A 15,494-nucleotide genomic window follows, 5' to 3' on the forward strand; every position below is an offset into this window, starting at 1 on the left:
TCATACGAGTGTCAGACAGTGTCCTCCTCCAATGCATCCCTGTAACGGAGACTGAGGGAGGAGTGATGACTTGACTAATCAGCGTATAAGGGAACAGTTATGGGGGATTGAGGAAGACAAGCAGGCAGTGGTGGCCACTACAACCACTTGGGGAGTATCTAAGTGGTGATTTTCTTGGTCTGCATGGACCCCCACCTTGTTACTCTGTTCATGGACAGGACGATGGAATAGTCCAATTTCATACATTGGCAGCTTCTCTTTGGTTCCACATTTCCACAACCATAGGGTGACCTCTCCTAGACTTTTGTAGCCATCTATTGTGAGTTAGTGACCATGCAAAATTGGTCCATGCCTCACAAAAAGTCCTACAAAATCTAATCCCATCACCCCCTTCTCTGACCCAAGATGTTGAAATGGGGGTGCTTCCTTTGTAAGTTTTCTAAGCCTGGGGATCATCCATTTCAAACCCCTGTCTCTCTCTCTCTCTCTCTCTTGTAAATGAAGATGAAAACCTCTTTCATATTGCAAATGGGAAATGGGTTTTGCAAGTTAATATAACAGGAACATGACAACATGCAGTATACAAACCCAAGAGTAAGAAAAAAAAAAAAAACTTATAAATTAGAATCTACTTAGCAATCAAACGTTGACCACTTACCGACCAAATGATTATAAGTTTTTTAAACTACAAAAACCCCAACAATAATTAAGAAAAAATAGCAAGAATAATGTATTTTCTTGATCAGAAAACGAAATTCAAGGCCACCTCACATGCAAGCATCTTTTAATTCTAAGTCAATCTATCAAGCTGACCTCGCAACTCCCCCCAAAATCACATACAATTAAAAACTCCAAATTGTAATCTTTTTTGTGGTTCAATCAGTCCTTTGATCACATGAGAAGTTACCTTCTGTAGTATAACCTGAAAACGTTGAATTTGTTTTCAAATTATTATGATATGAATGATGTTTGAGTGTTCCTTTCTCCAAAAAGGGGGAAAAACCCAATGCACCACTTTTTTTCATCAATATGCATTGTTCACTTGTGGGGGTTTTCCTATTAGAATAAACCCACAAGGTAGAGAAGTGTCTGATAAGTCAAAATAAAAGAAAAAACTGATGCTGACCGTTGAATCTTTTACCAATTAAAATTTTCTGGTACACTCCTTAAATGAGAAATGGTGCAGAGGTGGAGGTGGTGGTGGTGGTGGTGGTGTTTCACTTCTCTTTCATCCATTATTAAAAGGCCTTTGTTTTCTGGATTAGACCATAAATGGACTGTGAAAAGGGACATTGAAATTTAACTGTCGGCCGTTGCCTGCTTTCACACGTTGTAGTCATGCCCTTGTTTTATACGCCTCCTCAGTCCTCACCGATCCAAATGTATCGCCCCCGATTTGGGATTTTACATGCCCACTTCTCTGTTGTCACTTTTCCTAGGCTTCGTACCCTCACCCAATAGCGCTAAGTCTATCAAGAGTAAAATGGTAATTGACTTTTACTTTTAATTTTATAAGGAAAAGTTAGGAAAATGCCTAGTACCCACATTTATTGAATAGATAATCCAACCGTTGGATATGTACCGTTAAATAAAAATAACGAATCACATAAGATATTAATTGTTTTGAATTTAAAACGATTCTTACTGTTTTAAAACACAAATTTATAAAATTAAAAGGAGTCCAAACTTATATAATTTTATAATATTTTTTTTTATCTAATATAAAATATCATAAATACCTTCTTATACAAACGTAATATTCTCGTTATGTCCCGAGATTATAGGATCACACATATAAACAATCCCTTTAAATTCAAAACAAATAATATTTATATGTGATTGATAAATATTAAAAATAACACTTTGAGATTGTAATCAAACCCAAAAATTCATTAAAATACATGTGATATGCCACGTGCACCGATTAAACCCTGGACATAATATTTAGAGGAATGTGTCATTATTTGCGATGTGACACTAATTTGGGGAGGTGGTGTTTGGGTCGGATTGGTTGGAGGTGAGTAAAAGCCAAAGTGAGATGGTGAATGTTATTAATTATGGTAGGAGAATGAATTTAACTTAATGCAGATTTTGGAGGTGGCACGGGAAATAATAAAAAGGAATTAATATGGTCTCCTCTTTAATTTACTTTCTAACCTTAATTCTTGTCCTCATGCTACAACCTGACGTGCCCGATGTGCAGGCCTTGGCGGATAACTTTTAATTTTAGAGTAAGAACAGCAACAACAATAACATGATGGGATGTGGACATTGAAACCCAGCAGGATACAAGGCAGCAGGCAAGCATGATCGGACAACAAGCAGGCATCACCCTTCCGCCCTTTTCTTCATTTCTATCTTCTTTGGAAACTCTCGCTTTATAAAGTAATTTCTCTTATAATAATAATAATTACAAAAGTTTCAACATTTATCGGATTTTGTGAGGATTAGGATTCTAACACAGCGCCACAGCGGTGAATGCCAATCATCAGTCGTCGGTCGCCTTAAACAAAGCTGCTTTATCCTCCAATAAAACCATGATCATGATTCCATGCCGGTGAACCGCTTTCCCCCTTTCATCTCAGCCGTCCATCCAGGAAAAGGGAAGGGTGTGATTGGCTGGAACCCAAGGAGTATAATACAATATAAAAGGGAGCGGTTTGGCGTCCGCCTTCACCGCCGCTGTAATAAAAGAGCCGTTGCACAGTTACGGTGGGCACCAGTGTGGTTCTGGTGAATCAAGGAGGGTAATTAGGGAAATTGAAACACCCTTCATTTAAGCAACATATGGGAGTGGGTTCCACCATGGAGTAGCTATAAATGCTCTACTCTTTTCTTCGCAAACCTGATAAAAAAGATCACTCCCAGCTTCATCTTCCACTTTTTCTCTTTCTTTTGCTCTGTCACTCTCTGTAATCTATCTAGAACTACTCTGAAAAGAATACGGACGAGGATTTCTCCGGCGACGGTGAGGGGTTTGGTTGGGAACCACCATGGTCGACGTCGACCGAAGGATGACCGGTCTGAACCCGGCCCATATAGCTGGTTTGCGGCGGCTCTCTGCTAGGGCGGCCGCACCATCCACTGTCTCTACTGCTCTGCCGGTTCGGAACGGGCTTATTTCTTTCACGTCGCTGGCTGATAAGGTCATCGCTCACCTGCAAAACTCTGGTATACAGGTTCAAGCCGGCCTGTCGGATGCGGAGTTTGCCCGCGCTGAGGCGGAATTTGGTTTCGCGTTTCCACCGGATCTTAAGGCGGTTCTCTCCGCTGGGTTGCCGGTGGGACCTGGGTTTCCGGACTGGCGCGCTGCTGGGGCTCGTCTTCGGCTCCGGGCGTCGCTTGATCTGCCTATAGCTGCGATATCGTTCCAAATTGCTCGCAACTCTCTCTGGTCCAAGTCTTGGGGTCCGAGACCCTCCGACCCGGAGAAGGCTTTGCGGATCGCGAGGAATGCTCTGAAGAGGGCGCCACTTTTGATACCCATCTTCAACCATTGCTACATTCCCTGCAATCCATCTTTAGCGGGAAACCCCATTTTCTTCGTGGACGAGAATCGGATCTTCTGCTGCGGTTTGGATCTATCTGATTTCTTCGAGCGCGAGTCTCTGTTTCAAAGCTCTGACCCGCAGGTTCTCAAGAAGCAAAGATCCGTTAGCGAAAAAACAGCCGGTTCTTCTTCGAATTTCTCTCGTAGAAGCTTAGATACCGGTGGCCTCGCCGGCGGGAGGACGCCCAGATGGGTGGAGTTTTGGAGCGATGCCGCCATTGATCGGAGGCGCAGAAACTCATCGTCCTCTTCGTCTTCGTCCCCGGAGCGCTTCTTCGACATGCCTAGGTCCGAAATCCCGAAATGGGTCGATGAGTACATCGAACAAATTGGGTCAGTCCTGAGAGAAGGCGGGTGGGACGAATCCGATATTGCAGAAATAGTAACCGTTTCGGCCTCCGGATTCTTCGAAGGGGAGATGGTTCTGTTGGATAACCAAGCCGTTCTCGACGCACTGCTTCTGAAAGCGGATCGGTTTTCAGACTCGCTCCGGAAAGCCGGGTGGAGCTCCGAAGAAGTATCGGATGCATTAGGGTTCGATTATCGACCGGAGAAAGAACGGAAACCGGCTAAGAAGTTAGCCCCAGAGCTCGTCGAGAGAATCGGAAAACTGGCTGAGTCGGTCTCCAGGTCATGAAACTGGAATCTGCGATTTTTTTCTTTTTTTTTTTTTCTCTTCCTGAATTTCAAAGCCTCGGGTTTGCTTTTCCCTCTTTTGGGTATAAACGAAAAAACAAAAGAAAAAGGAAAAAAAAATCGGGAAACGCGCGGTGTACTATGAAAGGAACGCGTATAAAAAGATCAAAGAGTTGGAGAAATATATTACTATTGTTATTATAAATATTTTACTTAATTAATAAATAGTTAAATATTGGTCTCAAATCGGCTCCCATATTTATTTAATTTTCCCGATGGAGTATCTGGCTTAGCTAGGCTCGGGTTTCCAAATCAGCACCGCACGTGTACACCTTTTTGAATAAAAAGACGTTGGGCTGGGCCCCTCACCCGGAGCGAATCAAAACATAGCCCTGGTGCGCTGGTGTGGGACAAGTATCATGATGGTCGAAGCAAGGAACGAGAAACGGCGTCGTTTGCTACCACCACCGTACGTCCCAAACCAAAACGACGCGTTTTGTTTTTATATGGGTGTCGCCAGGGAAATGATTTGAGCGTGGAGGGTGGGGGAAATCGCATGAGAGAAAAACTACATGTAGTGATTTTGAAATGAGAAGAGGAGGAGAGACACTTCTTTTGAGGACAGAAACTAAAACTAGATTTTGATTTACATTGAATTGCCTAATGGATATTTCCCCCGTCCTCGGAATTTGGGAAAGAAAATTGAAAATTCCCATTTCCCAGAGAAAACCTGTTAGCTTCTGAGAGGGCTTGGCTTTTGAGAGACAAAACAACGAGGTGGTGTGCGCGATGTTTGGGTTAGGGATGTGAAAGGTGGGAAAACGTCGTAGTTTTTGGGGAAAAAGGCCAAATGTGGAGGGGCCATGTGATGTGGGGTCGAGGCCAGGCCATTGGAGGGCGTGATCCGTACCATGAGATGAGAGATGAGATGGTTTGGGGGATGGATGTGGGGGTTGTTCCCACCCAGTTCCCACTTCCCACATCGACACATCCTGGATCGTACGGAGGTGATGGGGGTGGGGTTTGGATCGGATCATCAAAATTTGAAATGCTGGGTTTTGGGGGTAAGCTGTTTGTTGCTTGCAACCATGGCTGTCTAGACTCTAGTCTAAATCAACTGCACAAATGGCCTCTGATTCAAGGAATGGGGTCAATCTCCTAACTGCTGTGTTGGTATGGCTTGGCAACAACTCCAAGGTAACTAATCTTGAAGATTACTTCTTTCCTTCAATTTTTAGAAATAGGTAAGAGAGCATATGAGATGAAGACATCACATTTCAATCCCCAAAGCACGTTTTTCAATTTGATCCTTATTCGAGTGAAGAATCAAAGACTTATTATGGAAGTCTAATGTTTATGAACTATCATGTTGCCATATCGCCATATCCCATCAAGAGGTAAAATCAAACTCCTACTTTCAAATATGGAATCTTTATATCATAATTGTTTCAATGAAAATTTAATAAAACATGAATCAACTTTCCACAAACTTCAAAAATACCTCCTATGGAATCTCATCTCAAGCTTCCTTGTAAAATTACTTTAATGCCCTCCCAAGAGCTCTTACTTTTAACATAAGACAAAATAATTCTAACTTCTCATCCTCTCTTTTAAGTTCTTCAATACCTTTCATACAAATTAATATCATTTATATACTATTTAAAGTGATTAATGCTATATTTGGTTTCGATAAAATATTAAATTTGAAATATATATATAATTAATTAAAAAAATTAAAATAAGTAAAATAAATTTAAAATAAGATATTAAAATAATTTATTGACTTAATTTTTTTTTTTTATCAGATTTTTAAAAGAAGGAAAGCTTATTAAGCGTATTTGTTGGTGAAGAGTAAGATAATTGGAAATGTGAGTATAGTTGTTAGGTCGAGGGTATTGGAAACCAATAAATTTGTTGGTACTTGAGGTTGCTGAGGCATAATTAAATTGGAGAACCCACAAGCTTAAAACCATAATGTCGTCATAACTAGACTAGACATCCAGGGGAACACCAGTAGATGGGCCTCACCTTTGTCTTTACTAAAATTGGATACCATCATTCCACCCTCCACCACACTTATGTTCTTCACTTCTCCTATTTTCAGTTTTTGTCTCTATTATTTCTCCTTTTTGGATATGCATCACTTGTATTTACTCAATATGTGAATCAAAATAAAAAGTATGCTAAAATTATTTAAGTAACGGATTTTTCCACTTAAGACTTAAGACCACCCAAAAATGTATATACGGCTAAATAAGATTTTGTATTCAAATCCAATAAGTGTCTTTAAAACTTTCCATTTCGTAAATGAATAGAGAATAAAAACAAGAGAGAAGAAAGGTGAAAGCTTCCAAAGCCCACGTTACATGCTCCAACGGTCACTGCCACCACTACCTGGAAAGACCGTTGCGGTGGTCACGTGCCCCTCCACCGCCATTCACTCTCCTTCACGTGTCACCACCCGCAATTTTCTCCTGTCACTCCAGAACCAGGAATTGGAGGAAGGCCCCCCCCCACCCCCCTCCTATATATTCTATTAATAAAAAATGGCTATGGTATGGCATGGGCCTTGGCCCTTTTTACCACTTTTGGTGTCTGCAGGTCTCAAGACAGGCAGACCACTGTTTATAGATGAGGGTTATCGAATCTTGATAAATTTGTAATCCATGGTGGAGGTGTACCCATTGGATAAGGGTTGGGCTGGACTGCAATTTGATAGATGGGGTTTGGATAGAGACCTCAGCTTCGCATTAAGTGAGGAGATATCTTGGACTCTTGTGCCTGTTCATAGTCACATTATTGTAGGGCCAGCAGGTGGTGTTGCATTGTCAATGGACATTTTCAGGGTTTCTCTGTGTTTTAATGGAAGATGACTAATAGCTCATTTCCTTGCTTGTTTGATGAGTGTTGTGTTGAAACTTGAAAGTGATTTGGGTTTGATATGGGTTCTGGGTTTTGCTTGTAATCATGGGCAATGCTCGAGCGTTGAAACAAGAGTTCTTGTGAAGCTCAGGTTTTTTAGTGGATGATAGATCATGGGGGCTTCTGGGACCATGTCCTGATCATGTACAGCGTCAGACCAGACCCATGATCAGTGGATAGGAACATATAGGCTCTTGGGCCAAGCTTGAAGATGAACTTACACTTGGGTAACTTGACTGACCGAAAATTTTGAGTACTGTTAGGGTTGATTGTGTTTTTTTACATTCATATAGTCTTGAAAAAGACAAATTGAGATTGGAAGTACCATCTCTAACTCAATGATTTTAACGGCTTTTTTTTTTTTTTTTTCCCTTGTGTAATAATGATGCTTTCTGCTTGGATGGCATCCCTATATATTGTACATGCAGCAGCTCAGCATTGCTCCACTGCTGTAAACAATTGCTGTACAGACTGTGTACCCGGAAAAATTACAAGCTGATGATCCTCAAACCGCCTGGAAGAGCTTGCTCTCTTCGTTCTTAGCTGCATTGTCTGGGGGAGTCCTCACCACCTTGACTCGAAATGAAGCCTGGACATTACTTGTAGGAGTTATTCCCAAACTCAGTAGACATACGATAGGATTGATGAGGTAGAAACTAGTTTAGGAATCATTACCCACCTTTTCAGAACCAAAATCAATCACATCTGATGGATGGAATCGAATAGGAAAATTTGGAGACACCCGTTGCCGCCTCCCCACATTACTGCACATTTTAAGGAAGTAAAATCTTGTAGGGAATATACTCTTTGTGGAAAATCAACAGATCATGAAGCATAACATGTTCTCCGTTACTTACTCAGTGATCCAGGTACCATGTTCACTCTGCAAATCGGTTAGGAAAAAGGCACCATCCTTACAACTAATTCGAGCATGCATTTTGGAAACCTGAGATAAGAAAACCATGGTTGGTTAACCCTGAAAACAGAAGTAGGAGAAGTGGGTTACTTCCTCATCAACAAAAGAAGGGAGAAGAAAACATCTTGCCAAATCACCTTGGGTGAAGGTATGACTGTTGATATTCCAGGAAAATCCGTATGAGACACACTCCTGCATCACAGTGATAAGCCAAAACTACTTCACATGAGGGGAAAATGAATGAACCAAAGGTACTATATAGTGGATGACAATACAACAACACAATCTAGTGGGAAATTTAGGATATGATTCAATCTGTGATCCGAAAACAGAAAACTCCCCAGTCCCTTTGTGGCACATAACAATGGACTAGAGTCAGATATTGAATATTCTGAATCTGTCACAAGTACCATGCCCTTTAGCCTGTTGTATATTGCACCCAATTTGCACCATATAGTTTTCATTGCAAATAAATAGATAGGTCAATAAATTGAAAGATGAAGAATTTACAGTAAAAAACATACCCGATTATGCAGGGTTTGTTCTCATCCTTACTCAAACAAATAGGTTGTAATCCACTCTCTCCTGATGGCAAAAGGAACCACCTACAAAATAAAAGGATTGACACGAGTGAACAAAATACTACACCAGATTTACATGACTAGGGAATACAAGAGGGATGACATTCACAGATTTTAGGCTCATTATACATACTCTCCACCAATAGCACGCTCCAGAGCATCATCATCTTCAAACCATCTCCGTAATTGATCATTTGCCTTCATCAATTATTCAACAGATATTAGGTTTCAGACCAGATCATAATTTAAAAAATTATCAGTAATACAGAGAATCATATGTGAAATGGTTTTAAAGTGACAATGCTGAATTCTTAGCAGGTAGCACTTAGCAACATACTTTATCTGAGAGTCTGCAAGATGGTGGCCTCCCTTCAAGTTTTGAACTGCAAAAGCCAATGTAATTTCTCATTAATAGATTGATGTTTGAGAACATATAACTGTGTCAAGAACATTTCCTCTTAGCGGAAACTCCATGACCTAGAGGTCTACCATGTTCTTTATGGAAATGCATGTAAAACTATAAAAGTATAAAAGTTTAAAAGTGCAACAAGTGCATCCTAGGGCTCACCATGACATCCAGGAAGTATTCAAATATTGAAGAAATTGAAAAAAACTGTATCAGCAGTATCATGAAATTTCTAATATGTCATAAGCTTTGAAATACATTAAAATAGTTTAAATGCAATACGATCTAAAACTATGATTCTAATAAATAGTCGTAAGATTCTCCATGATGAAAATATAGAGAGAAAATCAATATAAGAGCTAAAAGAAACTAAGATTTACCTGTTACCACCTAGGACCCAACTCAGCATTAAAGGCATCGCTATGTCAATAAAAAATCTCCCACCAACTCTCCCAGGATGTGGGATCCTGAGTTTTGTCAAAAACTGCAAGATCAGGGGTATAAGCCATCATCAGTATGCACACATGACTCCCATGGAAATATCAATTCTAGTTTATTTGTTTGCCATCATAAAAAATACCTACCGACAATGGACCAAGTCCTACACCCAAATAAGCCTTGTAAGTTGAAGCCATAATTGCAGCCATTCTTGCCATTCCATGGATAACGGCAACTCGTATTCTTCTAGCCTTCTCATAGCTGTGGGAAATAAAAACCAGAAGCTGTGAGTCACCTGACCGAGTAAATAATAAATAATTCAATCAAAACCTGAAGGAAACCCATTTACGGTTGCTTAAGGTTTCTACTGCATACTGATATAAAACATGTACAGATGTAATGTATTACAAGTAGGAACGCTATTCAGAAAGTTGCCACAACAGGCGATCCAGGGTGAAAAATGAAGAAACAAACAACCAAAACCCTTTACATTTTTAAGTCACACTTGTTCTCCCGGACCTATTAATTAACTCAATGGCACAAATCTCTGGTCTGGAATTCATAATTACAACTCATCAAATGATACATGTGTCAAATATCCTCCCAAGCTTTAAGTGCACTATTCTTCTGGCCACCTCCCAATTATTTCCTAAATTTTCTTTCCGTTCTCAAGTTGTTTAATTCTCGAGTGATTAAGAAGTATCAACCCTGACACATACTTTTCTTTTGGACTATTTAAGTGAATTATATTTACCTCTTTAGGCAAGAAACAACATCAATAGGAGTCCCTGATTTGATGCTTTGTTCCCAGGCTTTATCAAGTTCCATTGCAAGCTGATAGCTATCCTGTAAGAGTGAAGTAAATAGTTAAAAAAGGATTTATCATTATTGAAGTGGTTTGAATCGAGTCATTTGGTCTTGATCATAATCTCTATTTAAAAAAGGAATATTCATTAAGTTCCTGAGACAACTAAACAGTTAAAAATGAGAACCATAAGCATGTTAAAAATATATGACAAAGAAGTTTCTACATGAAAATTATGAAACAAGGAAAAAAATATTGGACGTATAAAATTCAGGAATAAATAAATAAAAAAGGCTTGTTATGTCATATGATCTTTGCTGCTGCAAAAAATTAGCATAAAATGTTCCAATTCATGGGGTGTTCCTCCTTGAAGGGGATAAAAAAGGTATAGTTGGCAGAATACAGCACAAGACATACCTCAATCGCCATGCATCCCCCTTGACCCATATTTGGCTGCATGGCATGGACTGAATCCCCAAGCAAGGTTACACGGCCCCTTCCCCAAGTAAAGGTGGGTGTCCGGTCATATATGTCACGTCGGAGAATTGCTTCTTCATCCGTGGCAAGTATGAGATCAATTACATTATCACACCAGCCACCAAATATTTTAAGCAACCTTTCCTTCTTACCTGCCAAAAAGTAATTTAGATAACATTAGATATACATAAGAATGTCATCTGCAACTATTTGGGGATGGTTACAAGAAGGTTTTTCTGATACCAGCTATTCTACTAGGGTCAAATCCTCTGTTAAAGTGTGCATTTTTAAAGTCTAAAAGATGGACAATTGTAGCAACACAATCATCAAGGGAAGAAATAGTTTGTTTAATTATCTATTTTCTGCACGCAAGTCCTTATCTGTAGTACTATCTCTCTGGTATAATCACCACGTAGCAAGCATCTGTGCTTAGAATCAATTTTATAATCACATATTCCTATGTCTTGTTAACTTTTCCATTACCTTGGAACTATATTCACTTCAGTTAGTTGATTTCTTCCATCTTGTAGCTTAATTACTTTGTATTTAGTAGATGCAATCATATTTCATATTCTAAGAGGCATTCTAGTTGCTTCTGAGTCAGAAATATATACCATTCTCAATGGTATTCCAAGATGTTTACTGGGAATTATAATCTATTTTTGTGGACACTATAGTCATTTAATAGAATTTCCAGCAGAATATACTCATACTGAAACTACAAAGTTCACGCATAAGAGTGTCTACCTTCAGGACCATCAACACCACCAGCTGGTTCATTGTAAAATGCATACCACTGCATTTTTCCTGCACCCACGTCTGAAGACACAAAGTATTGTTTGTGTCCCAAAAATACCCGGTACCTTCAAAAGATAAGTTCAAAATTAGCATGTTCTTCATGCAGTCTGATTAGATAAAAGACAGAAAATAAAGTTCTGTTTGGTCAAAATACAGAAAAAATATCTTACAGCATAGAGAAGTCAAAGAAGATGGAAAAGCTGAAATGTAAGAGAAAATCGAAATATAACATACCCAACAGTGTCAATATCAGCAGGCACAAAATCTGCAATGCCAGTGTAGCAAGTGTAGCCTGAGTATGTGGCATCCTTAGGCCCAAACAAACTCTTTCTCACCTATTCACCAGGGGAAAAATCCATGATCTAAAATGTTAAGATGGAGGAAATTTACAATACAGTATCAAAGGCATATATTGCATATGCATATTTCTTCTGTTTTAGCCATGTGCATATTACCTACTAATTGTGGCAACTGGGTGATAGAATTTGTTAAAAATCAAGAAAGAGAAAGAAAAATGATATACCAAATTTTATTGGCCATTTGGTCAAATCAGGCACAAGATAGCTTTTCCCATGAACTGAAATGTCCCAGCCCCCTTCATGCATGTGATGTGTATAATGCGTTTTTATTGCTAAGTAAAAGAATATATTAAACAGACTGAGGTACATACAGGTTCAAATATAATACCTTTGACCATATTCCATCAGCACCGATAAGAAGATCACCTTCATAACGTTGTCCATTCTCAAGGATGACAGTAACCTAAACTTGATAGATCAAGAGCACAAAAGAATAGAATATCAAATTCAAACATACAGCCAAGACAATCAAATGAATATTCCAGAGAGAGAAGAAGAAGAAGACAATAAGCACCATCTTAAACCAGGATTAACTTATAACTAAAAAAGAAAGAAAGAAAGAAAGAAAGAAAGTAAACACGCACCAACATCTAGCTTAACAGCAGATTACCTTATTTCCATCATCTTCAAAATCAACAACATTACTGCCATTCATAATGATATCTTCCCCTACTGCACGAGCCAGGATTTGCTGCAAAGTCATTCGGCTAATAACTCTGGTGACAGGAAGCCCCCGTTCTGCCGCAGGAGTGAATGTATCAAACTTGACATACCTGATACTCAACTATGCATCAGTTTGTGCGACTAGACATTTATAAGCTGAAATTCTTAGAGAAGGCAGCTAGAAACAACAATTGTTTATGAAGCGATTCTGAAAACTCAAACTAAGAGTATATTTTTATCCTTTTTCTTCAAATACACTGTGATTTGCAAAGTTTGGCCTCTTCATAACCTGATTGCTTTTCTGACTAATCTTAAGATAGCCAGCATGAGCATTTCTGTATGCTTAGGAGCACAGGTGAATTTCCAATGAGAGGCTGACATGCATTTCATGTGTTATATTTGTTCAAAAAGCAAACTGGAACCATTTGTGAGCCTGCCCACTTGACAGACTAAGCAGCAAACATGCTAAACCATAAAGTGCTTCCCCTCTTCAGTATACTATAAATATTTTGCAGCCAGAATAAAATTATAAAATGAAAAATCTATAAAAAAAATTTACAATGCTTGCAAGTGTTGTTACTTCTAGAGAGTTTATTCATAAATCTTAAAAGCAATTCTAGGAACTTCCCCTTCTAGGTGAAAGTACCAGGCAGTATCCAAGCAGTCAGAATACACTACCCTATCGCTCTTAGACAAACAAGTGCCCTTGAGACCCTTCCTAGCTTCTATCTTCTAACTCCTCAAACACCTGAATTGAGACCCTTAGGAGTTTTTCCAAACAAAGCAAATTGTTCAGCTTGACCAAGCCAAATTGATATCCTCCTAAGACCAAAAAATCTCAGCATCTGAACCAGAAAGGCTATGAAAGTCTGGTGATAAAACTAGCCACTGAATTTTCTTCCCAAGGAGTGACCACTACCAACAGCACAGATACTCTGCCTTCTTCAACAAACCAGGCTAAACAGAAATCCCAGGGAATTAAACTACTTTTCTACCTTGCAAAATCATTCCCAAAATTTAAAAATTCCCAGGGAGTCCTTTGATTCCTTTGGTTAGGGCCATGTCCCTTTCTAATGTAAAATTTTTTGTGTCCTTTTTTGGCATTAAAAAAAAAAAAAAAAAAAAGACATTTAAATTTGTAAGACACCCATTCAACCAAAAAATAACTTCAACTGCTACAAGAGCATGAAGCTGTAATCCTGGGTGATGCCTCTCTACCTTTGAATCATTCAATTAGACCTCAATTTATACATTTTATTTTCCAAGTTTGTTTAAATAACAATTTCGTAATAATAACTCTCACCTTGACACAAGCCTCATGTAATACCTCTTATGGTGGTATTGGGTTTGTCCACAACCTCCATCTACAGTGCAGGATGGCAGTTGGTACTTTGTGCCGTATCCCTGAACCATTAGTGACTAGATAGGTTTTCTTACATTGTCATCCTTCAACAATTTACTCCAAATGAATTCTATCACGTTAAACCCAGTATATATTGAGTTCACTCCAGTCCCAACAGATGACTTAAGCCAAAAACACATTGGATGTAACTCCCAAAATAGCTTTCTCTGATAGAACTATCACCGAGTTGTATGCTTTCAGCTACCACCTTATTTGGTGAATTTGTAATCACTTTTCAGTCAAGATGACTATTAAAGTCAGCTTACCGCCACCAATGAACCCCAGGGCATAAGTTAGCTTTCCTAGTCTTTGCTAAAATTCATATACTGTTTTCTATTTTCATTATAACTTTTAAGTCTTAAAACACAATTGACCAGACCAAATTCACATTTAGATGCAGAGTCAGTCCTAACAAAAAAATTTATTAGAATATATACTGTCGCTAGTTATGGTTCAAGCATCCTCAATATCTACAACTAGACTTCACTAAATCATTGTTTTAAAGCATCCCCAAATCCATTCGGTCACTTTATGATGCCTTTCTGAGTCATAATTCTTCATCAACAACCCAAAAAAACTGTTGTCAGTTCTTTTAAAAGAGTGATTCAAGAATCGAGGAACGATAAATCAAATATATAGAAATTCATAGGAAAGGAAAGGAAAGAAAAAACCCCCATTGAAAAGCAAAGTGAAAAGAACTTACCAATCACCAGAAACCCCATCAACCAGCCCATTAATCCGGTCACCAGTGATGCAGCCAGCCCTCATAACCTCCTCAGCAACCTCCATATCAACAGCTTCCAAAGCCGCCAATGCATTACTCTGTATCTGAATTGGACCCCTGTACTGACCCTCTCCCCTAATTGCACTCATGTCTTTCTCAAACACCACCACATCAAAACCCTTCTTCTTCGCTGCCAGCGCCAAAACCAGCCCACCAATCCCACCTCCGGCCACAAGTATCCGAAGCTTCTTACTCGGCAGCGACGGCGCCGGCGGCGCTGCTGTGGCTTCAGCCAAAGTAGCTTTGACCTGTGCCACCCTCTTCTTTTGCCCACATGGGTTGCTTCTGAAGTAGTGCTTATAGTTGATAGAGTGGCCGAACTCTTCAAAGGAGTCTTTCGAAATTGGAATTGGGATGTGGGTTCTTGAGAAAATCGAAGGCTGCACTGAACTATAAAACACTGCTGAAGCCATTCTTGTGTGGAGAAAATGATGAAAGGAAACAAAAGGGACCTCTATTCTTTTGTTCTATTTTCGTGAGTGAAGAAAAGCTGAGAACAAATACATGGAAGAGGGATGGAGAGAGAAATAGTGGGTGTGGGGTAATCTGAATTTTCAGCCAATCCATGAATTTTAAGCCAATCCATGAATTTTAAGGTTCAGAAATTATATGGTGCTCTAATTCTGGAGATTCCGAAGGCCATGTGGCACTCTTCTGTTGTCCCACGGCAAATTAAAATCTCCCACAGATGTTGATGCTTCTGTGGCCGTTATGCTTTAGCATTTTAAAAATCACGAGCCAATCGAAGTTCAACTCG

The 15,494-nt window shown here is 39.3% G+C and overlaps 2 protein-coding genes across 2 annotated transcripts; one reads left to right on the forward strand and one right to left on the reverse strand.

The window, feature by feature from the left end:
* Positions 1–2,836: 2,836 nt before the first annotated feature.
* On the forward strand, positions 2,837–4,432 carry LOC117917307. Its single transcript, XM_034833533.1, has one exon. The coding sequence runs from the start codon at positions 2,994–2,996 to the stop codon at positions 4,185–4,187; it is 1,194 nt and encodes a 397-aa protein (XP_034689424.1). The 5' UTR covers positions 2,837–2,993; the 3' UTR covers positions 4,188–4,432.
* Positions 4,433–7,281: 2,849 nt separating this feature from the next.
* LOC117918878 (zeaxanthin epoxidase, chloroplastic) lies at positions 7,282–15,257 on the reverse strand. Its single transcript, XM_034835836.1, has 16 exons — positions 14,657–15,257; positions 12,499–12,661; positions 12,217–12,291; positions 11,764–11,864; positions 11,479–11,594; positions 10,672–10,883; positions 10,204–10,295; positions 9,596–9,710; positions 9,392–9,495; positions 8,943–8,988; positions 8,739–8,803; positions 8,549–8,629; positions 8,162–8,216; positions 7,966–8,054; positions 7,788–7,872; positions 7,282–7,697 (listed from the first exon to the last, which is right to left on the reverse strand). The coding sequence occupies exons 1-16, from the start codon at positions 15,148–15,150 to the stop codon at positions 7,614–7,616; spliced, it is 1,977 nt and encodes a 658-aa protein (XP_034691727.1). The 5' UTR covers positions 15,151–15,257; the 3' UTR covers positions 7,282–7,613.
* Between the last annotated feature and the right edge of the window lie 237 nt (positions 15,258–15,494).

This window comes from Vitis riparia, chromosome 7 (assembly GCF_004353265.1).
Source record: "Vitis riparia cultivar Riparia Gloire de Montpellier isolate 1030 chromosome 7, EGFV_Vit.rip_1.0, whole genome shotgun sequence".
In the NCBI taxonomy this organism is placed as follows: domain Eukaryota; kingdom Viridiplantae; phylum Streptophyta; class Magnoliopsida; order Vitales; family Vitaceae; genus Vitis; species Vitis riparia.